Source organism: Rhipicephalus microplus, chromosome 6, assembly GCF_043290135.1.
Source record: "Rhipicephalus microplus isolate Deutch F79 chromosome 6, USDA_Rmic, whole genome shotgun sequence".
Classification (NCBI taxonomy): Eukaryota; Metazoa; Arthropoda; class Arachnida; order Ixodida; family Ixodidae; genus Rhipicephalus; species Rhipicephalus microplus.
Window position 1 is genome coordinate 186,199,728 of NC_134705.1, and position 16,085 is coordinate 186,215,812.

At 45.7% G+C, this 16,085-nt stretch overlaps 1 protein-coding gene across 6 annotated transcripts in view; it reads right to left on the bottom strand.

Annotated features, from left to right (window-relative positions):
- LOC119168255 (uncharacterized) overlaps positions 1–16,085 on the bottom strand; it is a 523,033-nt gene that overhangs the window by 396,345 nt on the left and 110,603 nt on the right. For 5 of the 6 annotated variants that reach the window (XM_075867239.1, XM_075867238.1, XM_075867237.1 and 2 more), the window contains exons 2-6: positions 13,089–13,293; positions 9,804–9,951; positions 6,953–7,024; positions 3,581–3,762; positions 2,032–2,463 (exon numbers count right to left, since the gene is read on the bottom strand). In XM_075867239.1, the coding sequence (XP_075723354.1) occupies positions 2,032–2,463; positions 3,581–3,762; positions 6,953–7,024; positions 9,804–9,951; positions 13,089–13,292 (1,038 nt within the window). In that variant the 5' untranslated portion in view covers position 13,293. The remainder of the gene's footprint in view (positions 1–2,031; positions 2,464–3,580; positions 3,763–6,952; positions 7,025–9,803; positions 9,952–13,088; positions 13,294–16,085) is intronic. The other variant, XM_075867240.1, reaches the window with a different exon arrangement.

Sequence of the window (16,085 nt, forward strand, 5' to 3'; positions counted from 1 at the left end):
ATGCTGTTTCTCGACTCATTTTGAGGCCACCTCACGGCCGATGTAAATAAGGGAGCTCTGTCCGATGGCCATGCGAACCTTGTCGTGATCTTTGGGGGGACTAACAATCCTCCAGCCACTGGACACGGTACTCAATAAACCCTTCGAAGGTAGCGTGCGCGAGCTCTACAATGAGTGAATGCTGGGCGACAATCCCAAAACACCCGCTGGCTGCCTGCTTGCGATGGTTTGTGTCTTGGTGTCGTCCAGCTTGGAAATCTCTTCCGGAAGAGATGCTGTGCAAGTCGTTCCGCAAATGCTGCATCAGCAACGTACTCAATAGAACAAAGGACGATGCACTCTGGGACGTGACTAGTGAGAAACAGGCATTGTCGGACTCAACTTGGAACGAGTCTGAGTGACAGCACTTTCTGGCCTTCTGGCGTTTTAACTACATAAGATTAGGGTAGAAATAAAAAGAAACATCACCACAGTGCAGCTTATTGTGTCGTCACGTATTTATCATGATACCGGTGCGCCCCAATACTTTGCGATTTTTGAAAATTTATTTTTTAAAGATTCAAAGTTGGGGGGATTGACCTATATTCCTGTCCAACCTATATTTTGCTTTTCACGATATTTGTAAATTTCAAACAGTTCAAAATTTCTTATAACTTAAATCTGAACCGAAACAAATTCAAATACCGTATTATTCGTTCGAATATTCAAAGTGGTCAAATATCTGCACGAACATGCTTTGCATGCATTTTGTGCAACAACTGTGCGTTTGCGTTAAGTCTTCTTATTTTTGTCTTGTCAGTTCCATGCTAACAGAAGCCTCAGAAGTGTTTTTCAAGTGAGAAGAGGCTCGAAAAATTTGCCAAGGGCGTCATCAGGGGCTTCCAAAGAGGGGTAGCCATGCACTGTTACCCTGAAATTTCGCATCATCCTCAACATGTTAGGTCTTCAGATCAAAGCTTTTCATTGGGGTCAAGCAGTCCTTTGATGACAATAAGAAGTGAGGTCTCACAGCTCAAAAACCATAATAGGGTTATGAATTACATCTTGGGGAAGGGTTCCGTGAATGTCGACCTCCCACCAAAATCTAAGCGCATGGGCCACTAGCATTTTGTCGCCAGTGGAAGGCGCTCGCCACATCTGCAATTGGATCTAGTAAAGCACCACAACCACTAGACCGCCGTGGTGGACATCAGACCGTCCTTTTGTTCACATTATCCCCAAGTAATTAGATACCTGTCAAATATATGCCTTTTATTTATTTATTTTTCTTTCTTTCAGGCTGCCTTATCTTTTTGACAATTTCATGGTCCCTAGAAAGTTCCCAAAATTGGGTCAGCAAAACAGTACAAGGCTCTTTTTTATGACATTTTTCTCATACACTTGTGTTGCATAGGAACACCTGTCACCGCTTGTCATGCTGCGGCAGTTATGGTGATTGAGTGCTCACCCTAAAGTCAGAGCTTCAATACAAGCCATGGCATACATATTTCAAGAGATGCTAGAGGCCCCCTACTGTGCAATACCAGTTCCAGTTAGGTGGTCTAAATTTTCGGAGCCATCCACTACAGCATGCCTCATGGTCATATTGTGGCTTTGGCATGCAAAACTCTCCAGATTGTTATCACTGCCACAATAAGCGTGTGCGGGGGATGTGAGGCCAGGAGGAAGGACTGCCCTCCTAGTCTTTTAAGAAAAATTCTGCCCCCTACCTTTAAAGGTTTGCCCATTCTAGTCATTCCGAATGCACAAGGTTAACGCCACATGGGTTTTTGGCAATAACAAATGCCTAAGACCCTTATGTCACATTCCAAGATCTGTTTACGTCCCACTTATATTCTTCGAGAGCTGGGTAGAAATTACAGGCCGGGTGACAAGCACAAGATCGCTGCATTTCAATTTTTGAATCTCATTCAGGAATCATAGGAGGTGTGTTTCACCACTGTGGTGAAACTCGGCCTCCCCTATTGGAACAGAGAACCCTGTGCCCACCTATGACTACCACTCATCATCACTCGTGTCTCTACAACATACCTCTTCATCCATTTCCATGCCAATGTGCTCGCAGACACCCGCCAACTCGTCAACATGGAGATAGCCGTCGCTCCCAACGTTCAACTTCCGCCATGTGGCCCGAAGGTACTCCTCTGGATTCGTCTCTAGAAGCGTGAGGCTAGACTCGGCCGACTCCGAGCCGCCGCCCACGGTGAACGACTGTCCAAACATGGGAGACGACGCAACGTCGAAACCGGTGGCGAACAACGCCGGAGGCATCAGTGGCCCTTCCGATTCCCTTGCGCCTTCCGCAGAGTCCTTCGAGAGGGCCAAGCCGAAGTCGCCCGAAGGAAACTTTCCCGCTAAGTGACCAGAGTCGTCAAAGCCACTTTCTGGGTAAGAGAGTACGCTGGTTGGCAAAACAGCTGCGGTCGCTTTGGGCACACCCGACGTCGTTTTCGGCTGTACGTCCTGCAAAATAAACCAACATTAGTGGGCACAACAGGGCGTTTTCTGCTACAGCTCGCCTGGTACTGATATAGTACAAATGAATGCTGACCAATAAGCCCTGGGATACTAAGGCCTGGCTATCCTCGCGGCATTGTATTATGCCTTCAGATAACATACAGAGCTAGTAATACTATTTAACTGCCGGATTGTAGAAACAGCACGTACTAAGTGAAAACAGCTAGCAAAATAGTGTTCCGCCTCACCGTCACAGCTACGAGCAGCGCTGAGTGCCACTGCCTAGTTTACATGCAGAGTAATAGCTGATAAATTGTACAAGGGAACGACCACTGCTGAATATAGTTCAACTGATAGAGAACCAAGTACATTATCTAAAGGTTCCAGGTTTGATAACGAACCAGAGCGGGTTGTCTTGACATCCAGTTTAAGTCCTTCAAATCTGTATTATAATAACTACAACACAACTACTACAAATAAGGTCCCTATACCTTCCTTGGCTTCACTGCTTCATTATGACCGACATAGCACTTAGTTCGTGCCATACTTATAAGTACCAGCCAAAATATAAGCACAACGAGAAGTCGGGCGAGTCAGTCTTGACCTTAGTGTAAGATATAAACTCTTCAGGTGAAGACACTCGCAGAACGCTCTCGACCAGGTGAGGTAACAACGCAGTGTGCCCGTCTGTCCAATAACAGTAGTGTATACCTATCAGAGGGACAAAGCAACTTCCACACAAAAGGACATGGCGGGAACAGCCGGCACTCTTGCGGAAATTTTAATTTCCTAGTGAGTGAACACAGCTATAGCACACTAACAACTAAAGATGTAAGCATAGGCTATGTTTATCCTGAACGAAAAACAAAACATGCGGCAAATGGTAGCGTTGCCACTAACCACACTGACCATTAATCGTTGGCACATAAAACATTTTTTGTCAAGAAGTTGACCAGTCAATAGATATTTACTATTTCTATCCTGTGTCGTCATTTTTTTCATTTTTAAGTCATAACCAAATACTATAACATTTATTTTTTCCTTCATGGAGAAATAATTTCAGCAATACCCTGTCCTGTTCCTACCTAGACATGCAGGTACAATAGATTCACTCTATTCTTACACTGGGGTTAGCTTTTGCCGCCACGTTGCTAGAACCCTCAGCTGTCGTTGGGCTGAGGACTTCATCAGCACTGAAATCCTCATCCGAAGAGATCTCCACGTCTACATCTGCCTGTGAGGCTGGTCGCGACCTTCGGCCGTACTTCTTCTCACCCAGGACATACTTTGGGGACACCTCCCGATCTGCAAGAATTTAATAATTTACAATGAGAACACAAGCATGAGGGCACATCACAGGACACACCGCTTCACTTGCTTCACAGCATTCACAGAGCTTCCTATGTAAAATACACTCCCCACTGTACTTTACACTTGCCTCGGCATCACACGCCACGCTTTGGCCCAAACAGTGAAGTTGATAAGTGCTTTATTCGGTAACTGGACAGCGAGGGTTTGCATTTAGAGACACGATTTAGAGACACGATAGAAGGACCTTTTTTTTATCGATAAGCTCTGAATTGATTAAATAGTGAAATTTCACTACAATATGAGTTCTAGAGCGCTAGTGGCTAAGCAATGCCACAAAAATTAAGATAGAATGAGAAATAGAAAAGAAGATAGGGCCGGAACCATCTGTGACGTCCCCGCAAACACGGACTGAACCCCGCTCCTTTCAAGATGTGTACGCTCGTTTCTCAAATCCACGCATAAAAAAAAGGAAAAGAAAACCTTCGGTGTAACGAATGGGCATTCAGGAGTGAAATACCGGAAGGATTATTTCTACTATTCTCGCGGGCTTCCCCGCGCAAACGCGAAGACCGGGCGGCGCCTTGCCGTCTACAGACCGTGTGACAGTGTACGGTGGATATAATCCGCGCGCACCCTTCAGATTTGTGGCATGGGGGAGCAGCAGAGCACCTTTTGTTGATTCGGGGAATGCGACCTTTTCCGCAGTGCCTGTGCGAGACCGGTCTGACTTCTGTCAGCCTCCGTGGCTCCAGGACTCATTACTGCGTTCTGCGCGGATGGTCACCCCCGGCAGTGAATGACGAAGAAGCGGCGGCTACTGAGAATTTCGCGGGAGACACCAAGCTGCATGGAAACGTTGAGACTTGGTCTGGACATCGGCTCACCAAGTACCGGAAGCATCGAGACCATTGTTCGCCCGTAATTAAAGTGTCTTCGGACGGCTCGCCCATCACTCTCCCCGAGGCTTGAGTTTGTACATTGTTACTTGCTCGGCTTTGTTTGGGAGAGGGTTTTCTACTGGTGTAGGCTGTGGGGGCGGCCGCCGAAGATGATACACTCGAACTGAGAAGAAAAGATATGCCGCGTGGAGTGGCGACTGGTTTGGTGCCCCGGTAGGGCGGAGTCGGGTCCTACAAAAAGGGGTCAGAGATACGATGCGAGAAGAGTCGGAGATATGATGCGACGAGCTCGAGATGGTAGAGAGACGGAATGGAAAAAGAAGATAACGGTGTGAATAGATAGCAATGAGAGTCGATGGGATGATGACTGAGGGAGAGATGATATGACGAGGAATGAAAGTTAGAGATGGGAAACGAGGAAACGAGTGATTGCGGGACGTTATGAAAGAAGATTAAGATGGAAATCGCCGAGAGAGACAACGAAGACGAGGAAGACGGTGAAGACTGACCACATGGACCATTCGTGAGACCAACTTCACCTCCTTTACTTAAACGAGCTTTGCGAGAAGGGATGCGGCATATTGAGACATAGTGCGGTTTTATTAATTAATGACTTTATCATTTGTGTCGGCCTGTGTTTACTTAGTATCGTCGCACCATTGTATTGTCAAAGTTATTTCCCTTATGTATCCTGCATCGCACGTCGCGAGTGTGTAAATCTTGTGTTATAATTTTGTGTAATGGTTGATGTATGCGGGTATACGATGTTTGCAGTTAGTATTAAATTTAATTAATCAGTAAACAGAAACAGGTCGTAGCATCTCTTACTTCCCGGCCCCAGCACGAGTCCCTGTATGTGAGAAGTGATTGAGACACATAGCCAAGAGGGAACCGGATAAAAAGGGGGCTGAGGGGCTTCCCTCTCTTTGGCGGTCGGTGGCGTAGTGGAGACGTCTCACATCGTAGGGTGACTGTAAAAAGTCAAGAAATCACTCAATGGCATACTGCCGAGCTATGCTGATAGCCACACCAAACGGGAAACTTTTCTTTATAGCTTTATCAGCTAACTCAACAAAAACTGCGTCGTTTACTTCTAATTGATTGTATTGGTCAGCTCTGAGCAGTCAACTATAATGGCTAACTATATTTAACTCTATTGGTAAACTACTGGTCGATTCAATATCAACACCTTATCAGTTGGCTATAAGGTGGTGTCATTTAAATCCCTTGGTTAATTCTACGGGTTAATGCTAATGGTTCACGGAACCAGTATGCACAAGTTCCGTGACGTTATACTGCCCCCAGAACATAGGATGCCATCTTGGGCCACGCAGAAGAAACCTGTGAAGACCCACACACCACATACTGACGTCTGGAGTGGCCCACAAGTCTTTGTGCTCGAAATTATCACCACTTCTGCACATAACAAGACACTTCATTTTTTTTTAATACGAAAGGCAGTTGTATATAACTGCCTCTCATCCCTCTACCTCGTGTTGACGCAACACTCACCTAGTCTGCAAACAAAAAAAAAAATTAACATCCCTTTTCAAGAAATTTCGGCACAACACACTTTCATAAATGAGCACGGCTTAGAATAAATGGCAAAAAAGAAAAAAAAACTTTACAAAACAACTATGGAGGGGAGTGGTTCTGCCTTCTATATCTTGATCTGTTCTGATTTTTTGCCAACTCATGAAAAATGTCATGCAACCCCAACTCGCACAGACCACCACCCTTTTAAAGTTTGTGACAATAGCCATTTGCTTTGATATTTTCATCTTTCAACATTTCTGAGAAATGCCGGTGACAGTGCATGTCGTATGTACACAAAAGGGGTACTCGCAGCCACAAATATACAGTGTCTGGAAGCATTCACCAGTTTTTACCCCTTGAGTAATGCTCCCAAAATGTCAATGTTTGAAAGCTTTAAAGAAGTATGGTGCTATCTACTGCAAACGTTTCACCAAGTGCCCCATCTACGAACAAATCCATGCAAATTGAATTCAGACTGCACAATGCATACACCTACACAAAAAAAACATGCAAATGCAATGTCCATGGTGGTCTACTTAAACACCGCAAGCACATGTGCAATGTTGTCCAAGAGACTTCGGAGACTGCACACCTACAGCGACGTAGAATATAGTCACTTACAGCTACGGCGAAAACTAGTTTATGAAGCGAACAAATAAAATCTTATAACCGAATATGAAAGTGCTAAACTGTAAAATGGCAGGCGTGCTCGGTGCATCTGCAGTAACAGGTTTACGCAAAGGCCTCACAGATAGCACGACGGTGCTTAGAGGCCCCCCTGTGGCCAGTCCGAGAAGAGGCTTTCCTGGCAAGCATGGAAGCTGTAATGTGGCAATAGATAGGCATGTGATAGAGGATACCTTAAAAAATCTCGCGAAGCAAAGAATGCTTTCATCACGTACAGCACATTGCATCACTTGAGCGTATACAAAGCTGCTATAAGTATGAATTTCTTCAAACTCGAGTTACCGAAAGAACCAATACTACTCGAAATAATGTCAATTCCAAGATATGCTGGATCCTTGTTCAATGTTCACTTTAATAAGAGTGATTGCCAGTAATAGTAGTGTACTATATAAATTATTACAGCTAAATACAATGTAAACCAAAACTAAAACAGTCGACCTTCAAAGTTTCAGAGCAATGGACGCATTTGTACTAATCCTATTGCACAATGTTTTATGGTAGAATTCCAGCAAACCAATGTCTCTTGAGCAGAACTACTGCTTAAATGGAATCACCACCAATACGACTGGTTTCACACCTGAATTCTGTACTCCTGTTCGGCCTGCCGCGGTGGTCTAGTAGCTAAGGTACTCAGCTGCTGACCCGCAGGTCGCAAGTTCGAATCCAGGCTGCGGCGGCTGCATTTCCAATGGAGGCGGAAATATTGTAGGCCCGTACGCTCGGATTTGGGTGCACGTTAAAGAACCCCAGGTGGTCGAAATTTCCGGAGCGCTCCACTACAGGGTCTCTCATAATCATATGGTGGTTTTGCGACGTTAAACCCCACATATCAATCAATGTACCCCTGTTCATCTCTCACTAAACAAAAGTTCTTTTAAATAAAACATACTTTCCTGGTTCCCTCAGGCTCCATTTACACTCAAACCTCATAGTAACACAGAATAACATTATAGAATAATAAAGGACTGACTATAACAAAATTGCATATTTCATGAAATTCTGTTTGTTATATCCAAAAATTCGTTATAAAGGTATATTCCTAACACTGTACCTACTGCAAGAATATTTTTAATTTACTTCATTATAACCAATACTTCGTTATATCGAAATATGAGTATAATAATATCCTACTGTACTGTGCTCATGGATTATGACATGACAGCTTATGGCTAAATAATTTATGAACTTTCACTTCCAGCACCCACAGCTTGTGTCATATCGGCGTAATTATGACCCAAGCATTTACATCAGAGCCAATATTAATTTTAGCAGCCAGATTTGCAGCGACATGACGTGGTATCCCAAGAAATTACTCGCAGCAGTCATTCGTTGCATAGCACTACTAAAAGATTGCTCACAGCAGCATACTAAAAAAATTGAGTCGCATTTCAATCTGAGATTATTGTGCATTAACCTTAGTCACGTAAATCGCTAAATATGATCATTTTTTTCTAAAAATACTGGATCATTCATTATGTTTAATGATAAGTGCCCTATTCCTTGTATTTGCAATAGGAGATATACTGTGGCTACGCGAGGGCCTTCAAGCACATTCAAGCCACATGTCGTTGGATTTTACCCGCAGGACTCCCAATAAATGCATTGAAAAATAAATACATTCTATTTCTGACTGAAATACATTCCATTTCTGAGTTATGCTTTCTCCTAACCTTCCTGTAAAAATCGAGAGCATCAGCTGCATTACCTCCATCAGACTTTTAACAGAAAGACAATATGCTTGATAAACCAGTAAGCCAAGTAACCTTATACCAATATGAGATTGCCACAAGTCTTTATGTGGAATCATTTGATCCAATAACTCACGATCATATCAAATCACACACACATTATTACAGAATCCTAAGTGGACAAATGATTCTAATAAAACCAGATATCTTTGTCAGATCAGTTTTCTGAAATTATTGGAAACAGAAGCTATCAGCCATATAGGTAAGTCTTCATAACTATGCGTAACTATGGGCAAGGGAGAACAGTAACAGTGAAGGTCAGACGTTCCTACACATTATTTCACGAAAAACATTTAGGAGCCTTTAAATCAACATCACGTGCGAGGTGCTGTTTAGCTGCATTCCCGTATCAGACAACTCCTTTTAATGTCTCAAACTTCTAGACATCAAGCTCACATTTAATATGAAATCGTATGTTTTTCTAAAGTAACACACAACATAGAAAATTTTCTAATGTAGAAGCCATGATGCAAATATATTTTCATTTTACATAATGCCCTATGCTACGGTATACAAAATTTCCTAATGTTCATGAAGTAACTGAATATCACTAAGCGTTCACTAAGCATTCCCCAAGTTTCGGGATGTTCACCATCTTCAGTAAGTGTCAATAGTATTTCCAGAAATGCAAGCTAAGGGTCAGCTTGATTTTTCCACACAGCATACTTGTCTGTGGCATTGTATCACTTCCAAGCATCTCCAGAGTTAAAATTAATCGGTCTATGCCACCTCACACGTAAGCCAAATGTAACCTGTCAAGGTGAGATTGCAATATCATATAGTTCGAGAACGTTCTTCAGCTGTTCATGGTGCCTCGGATTCTAAGCACTGGGCAAAAATACACTGTTCTCGCATTTTTTAATCAATGTTTACCTCAGCGGTACAGTGGTTACACTGGTCCTTCTGCTGACCCAAGGGCCAAGGTTCTATTCTCGCCGCGGCAGTCACAGTTCGGTCGAGCCAAATCGCTAGAGGTCTGTCTACTAGACAATATCAGTGCTTATTAAAGAACACCAGATGGACAAAATTTTCGAAGCCCTCTACTAAGCGTGCCTTATAATCATCATGTAGTTTTGGCAAGTAACACTCAACAAGTTATTGTTAGCTTTTAAGGCACCCGTGAGTATAGATTGTAATTAAAAACAAATTCCATAAGCTATAATACCTTTCTTCGAGCCAGAAACTTCTTGGCTGTCCCCGGCTTCCTCAACGTTGCCAGGAACATCGCTTGTGGCCAGTTCACTCGCAGGTGGTTCATCTTCCGCTTCAGTCAGGATCGATATGAAGCCCTCCTTGAACTCTTCAAAACTCACCTGCAAAAATATTCCAGACGATGAAAATCAGGTCACTGTCAATGTACACATGGTCGCGTAGGACACAACTGACAATAAGACACTTACAAAAGGGAACATTAGCGACTGTTTAGCCTTGCCTAATCATCATGAGCCAGCATTAACCAGCACCTAAAATTAGTATCATTGCTGGCCACCCTGTGTTGCCACATACTATTTATACTGTTTGTATGTATGTTTTAAAAAACTCATATGTGTCATATAATTAAATAAACTATCATTTGGAAAGTCAACGCTCATCTTCATTCCCAGAATGTAGTCTCATGTCAGGTGCCACATTTCTCTTTCTCTTGACGACTTACCAACTAGCCCGGTCTCACACACGGAGTTAGTATGAGGCACCAATTACGAGCATGTTGGGTGCAGCGCAATCAATGCGGCTGATGTAGAGCGCGTAGCCAGTTCCCGACCTGTCAACTAAGGAAACTGATCGGTTCCGCGAAGGCGAACGCGGAAGACCCGAGCGTGGGAAAGAAAAGAGACTTCTTCGTTCTCACGGTTCACAAGCGGAGCAGTCAAGGTCGCCCCCGTTCGGGATTAGAAGGGGAAAGCTTATTCGGAAAAGCGTCTGGCAAGAGGCAGGTCAGGCACCACCGTCTGAGTTTAAGCCATTGTTGGCATGCACGCGTGTCATTGAGAATGACACGGGGATGCGACCACTTGGCTGACCGAGACATAGTGGCGGCAGGGAGACTGGCATAATCTCCCCCGTTGTTGTTAAGATGTCGGGGCGCCTCGCTGTCGCATGTACACCTGGTAAGCGCACGGAGCGCAACGGTGTACTCACCGCTCTTAAGGAGGCTTCTACGAAGCAATATTTAATAAGAGAGACAACGGGGCTCGAGCGTGAGAACGGCCACCGACGGAAGTCGGCCGACAGAGGCAGCACGGCCTGGCATGGGAGACAGTGTCACACGTGGAGAACCTATCCGTTTGCGTGTTGTATTTGGTAACGTGATTTTTACCCATGCAGTGTCTATAATGAAAGTGTTTCTGCAATTGGTTGTGATGATGCGAGTCCCAAAATGTGATTGGTGTTTGTAAAGACTCTTTGTTCAACCGAGGGTTGAAAAGAGGATGTTTGAATTTGAAATGAGAGAGCGGAGGTTCGGGCTTGGACTCGGGCGTGTGGGCCAAATACTGTCACACTATACGTGGCAAGATATTTATGTCTCGTTCAAAAACCAGCTGGAATTCACAGACTTTTTCTCTGAACAAACTTTGCGAAAAAACTTAATTTTGTGTGCTTGGCTTTATCAGGTTTTACGATGCTAGCTACGCTTAGTTATGCTAATCAACCGGTATAAATTACGATGCGAGCCCGGCACTACAACCAGCCTCGTTGCAGCCGCTACGTGAAAAATATATATATATAAACGGCACAAGTTTGATGGCGCTAGGAAAGCGACACCCAGTTGTCGTTGTGCCTACCAGCGGTGTAACCGCACCGCGCCAAAGAAAGGGACATGAGGGGCCAACCGATACGATGGGACGCGCATGCGCATCACAGCAAGCATCTCGTCGCTAGATGGTGCGTGGATGTCTTCGGCCACGTGACCCCGTGGTCTGCACGCTTTTGCTCACGCCTGTGCATAGCTTCTCGGTAGAATGTTTAATGGTGGTATAGTGAGAGCTTTCTGATTTCATAAAAGGTACAATGGTTTAAGTGGGTGCCTCTGTACACCCGTAGTAGTTGTCCAAAAGTGTTAGCAAGGGGCTCTATAGAAAGGTTGCTTTCGCCTTTCGCAGTGACTCTACTGAGTTTTATTGCGATAGCGATTATATACACAGTATCACCTGGTTTTTGCGGTCGCCTTCATTCACGTGTGTGTGTGTGTGTGTGTGTGTGTGTGTGTGTGTGTGTGTGTGTGTGTGTGTGTGTGTGTGTGTGTGTGTGTGTGTGTGTGTGTGTGTGTGTGTGTGTGTGTGTGTGTGTGTGTGTGTGTGTGTGTGTGTGTGTGTGTGTGTGAGTGAGTGAGTGAGTGAGAGAGAGAGAGAGCACGCGCTTATCTCGTGGGCGATCAGGAGGGGCTTATGGTTGAAGCGCTATCGCGGCAGCGATCAGCGCGCGGCTCTTGCCCCCACAGCAGGCGGGAGCTTCTACGGGCTGCGCTCTCAATACGAAAAAAACGGTGCCGAGAGTGTACCTGGAGCGGCCGTCCACATATGGATACACTGTACACATAACAAACTGCCACCAGCGGCGACACACGACGTATGGCCCTTAGTACCAGCATGCGCTGCCCACGGGAAGCGCTTCTCAACAATGCCGTCACTACGCACGAACCTTGCTGTGGTCATCTACTGTGGCCACGCCGCACGAAACTTGGTCACCTAGCAAGCGCATGTTTACTGCAATTAATATGGCTCCTAAAAATGCCAGTCTTGCTTCGCAGAGCATTCAAATATGCTGCTATCGCATTCATTGCTTCGCCCTTTCAGCGAAACTGTGGCCACGCCGCATGAGACTTGGTCACCTAGCAAGCGCATGTTTACTACAATTAATATGGCTCCTAAAAATGCTAGTCTTGCTTCGTAAAGCATTCGAATATGCTGCTATCGCATTCATTGCTTCGCCCTTTCGGCGTAACTGACTTTTTAGATGCGAAGCGGCTTTTTCTCCGAGTTCCATCCGGTGTGTGTGACCACCCCTACTGCACATGCGCTACAGCTGGCCCAAGCACTGGCCCAGCTTCTTACCCCAGCAAGGGCTGGGTGAGAGGCTGTGGCCTCTCCCCCTCACTCTCTCTCTCTCTTTGCAATCTTGTGATGGAGGCGGGGAACGAGATTCTGCAGAGGCGCGATGAACTTACGTGCTCCCGTGTGGCGTGGCAATGAACCCGCGTGGCGTGCTCCAGCAAGAGTTCGGGACGAGTGACAGCAACAGAAACTACCGTTAATTCTTGGTGTGCTCCGCTTGCACGGGCGCGTCAACGTCAGGTAAAGCGCCCGTGATGAACGGAACTTTATGTCCACCCACGCGCTGCTTCGCATGCTACTCGTGGTTCCCTTTAGTGGGAGATGGTGCAATTTCCTAGATTCTTCATGATTTCGACTAAGATTTCTTTTAGCAAACGTTAGCCAACAAGACCACTTACCGTGGTGGTGGGTCTCCCTTCCACGCCCTCCTGCCTGCGCCGACCGAAGAGGTGGTGGATCAGGGCGGGCGCCCTGCTGGCCAGCTGTAGCCTGTGGCACAGCAGCTGCAGGCCTCGGGCGTCCAGGCGTCCCGTCCGCTCCGTGTCACAGGCGTCGAACACCTCCCAGAGCTGGGCCACGCCGGCATCCTGCTCCTCCTCCATGCTGGAAACACAAAGAGACGCGAAACAGGTTAAAGCCGCGTCCTCTGCATGCGAGTCGAACTTTTTTCGCATCGTGCGCTGCGGGTCACGCTGCGGTGGGGCAGTGGTTATGGTGCACGGCTGCTGACCCCAAGGTTTCGGGTTTCATCCCGGCCTGGGCGGTCGCATTTCGATAGACGCGACCCGGTAGAGGTCCACGTACTGTGCGATGTTAATGCACCGTAAGGAACGCCAGATAGTCTAAATTTCCACAGCCATACACTACGGCATATCTCATAATCATATCACACTTTTGTGGCATAAGACTCCATATAGTATTATTGTTAATGTGATTATAACACATTTTCATCGAAAAAAAACAGTAAAAACAAAAGCCGAGACTTCGTAGACTGCTTCATCTGCCAAAACTGAATTGCTTTCCTCTTGCGTATATCATCAACATGAACAGATATCTAACGCGGTCGAAACGCCAAACAAGAACTGGGCCCTCGTAATGAATAAATATGCACACTATATCCGTGACGTAGTGACGTCATGGAACTGGTGGCGTATGCGTGCAGATGGCCTACAACAACGTCGCCTACAAACGCAGTTTTTGTCCACAAATAATGTCTCAGCAACTAGCCCCAACGTGCACACCTGTTGAAAAGAAGATAGACAACTATCTTTTTTTTCTCGGAAAAAAAAAGCAGACGTTTAAAAAAAACGCTTAAATGTATCAAATGTCTGCTGTTTGCGCTTGATGTCATTTCTAAATGTATAGTTCGACGAAATACCGTACGGTCAGGATTAAACATGACAACAGAAAGCATACCAGCCAAATAGAAGCTTAAACAGACGCGACGTTTCGGGTTCCGTGCGGCAGTCTTGTTTACAATCGGATTGTGAACAATGCTTCCGTATGGAAGCCAAAACGTTTTCTCTAAGCATTTATTTGCCCGGTGTGCTTTCTTAGGCTTAAAATTATTTTAAATCTACATGTTATTTTCTCCTATGTAGGCAACCCGTATTATATATCAACGCTAGTGCTAAAAAGTTGGCTTCACTGCACTAATACACATAGTGAGGGGAAGCCATTGTACAAGAACGGAGTTGCAAAAAAAAAATAAATATAACTTCTCCCGATCATGCTATTTTCAAGCTCGCTTCAATTATCGGCGTGTTTCACACAACATCGACCATGTTTTTGTTTGTTTTTGTTTTTTAAATAGTTAAAAAGTACTGATACCACAGAATAGATTAAGACGGAGCAGTGACGAGGCCAGGAGGTGCCCCCCCCCCCCGAAAAAAGTTTTTTTTTTTTTTTGCCATGGCATACGGAGCACGAAATGACCATTTGCCTGCCCTGCCCCCCGCCCCCGTGCTCCACCTAACGCTCTACAATAGTGAGCTTTGAATGAGCGGCGAAGACTGCCTCTTTGAGTGTCACGTCATTTTTCCGTACTTGCGCGAATATGCACAAGAACATCGCAATCAAGTTCGAAGGAGATATTAGATAGCTTCTGTATTGAGAAGCAAAAGGCAAAGTGCGTTAGCCCCCCTTCTGTTACATTTATTGGGAAACAAATTTCACACCCGTCATCGTTACCTTAAGACGTGCGCTTACGAGCCGTGCTATGTGCGCTGTTGATGAGTTATTTCGACTTAAGTGCGCTCATCCGACGGCTGAAAAGTGAATTTTTTCGGAGAAAAAAGATAAGCCCTTTGTTAGATAAGCTAGTTTAACGAGTTAGAATGTCAAACTAGTTTGATAATGAAAAAAAACGAAACACATGCAGCTTCCACTACTGTGAGGCCGGAGGAAGTGCGTAGCACGGGCACCCGGCAGTTCCCGTTCGTCGAGTTCCCGCTCGATGACGTCAATGACGTCAACGTGTTAGATGAGCATGCAGGGTTACCCCGGCAAGAGCAGAATCTTGTTTGGGATATTTACAAAGATTTTGCAGTGCTTTATTATCTCCCTGCTTGATTCGGAAGTTGAGATAAGCGTCGTTTCAAGCAAGTCTCGTCAGATTGTCGCCGCCTTCAGCTGTAGCGACGAGGAGCCGGCCGAGTGCGGGTGGAAGGCGCAATCGTGCGCTCTGCGAGGCAGTGGCGCCCTCTCTTGAGCGGCGCAGGAGTCAACCACGTGCCTGAAGCATTTGTCGCGATTTAAAGTTAATTATTGCAGTCACTTTTTTGATTATTGTTGTTGATTACATAATTTTAGACCTTGTTCGTTTGATTTGACCCGGCTTTGAGCATTGACAACCACGTTTAAGGGCCTGTATTGCGCGCGTGATTGTGAGCGTGACCACGCCACGTGAGATCTATGGATGGACAAAAAGCCGGCCCCTTAATGTTACGCGCTTAAAATCGCTAGAGAGGAGCAATGTCGCTGGGCGCCAACATACCGATAGATTGACTTGCCGAGACAGCAATAATCAAAACGAAGAGTTTTCTAACGAGTTTCTCGTGAGAACATCGGCTTTTGCCTACGCTACCCCTAGCGCCAGCTAAATAGACTGTCGATTTTGTTTCGAGGAGTCCCTAGTACACTTCCACGGAGTACTGGAAGCTGCAGTCGCCATGCACCGGCATGTCAGGCGATTACGCCGAGAAGACAACACGCAAAATACGTACAGCAGGGATACCCCTCACCCACCCCAAATGGTGATGACGGGCAGGACAAGTCATAAAAGACGACGCGGCAACGCATGCCGCGTAATCGTTACGCAGAGGTCGACAGCCCGAACGTACCAGAGAGAGCGCGCGAAACGAAGCAATACGCGAGTAGGTCCCGCTGGTCCATTC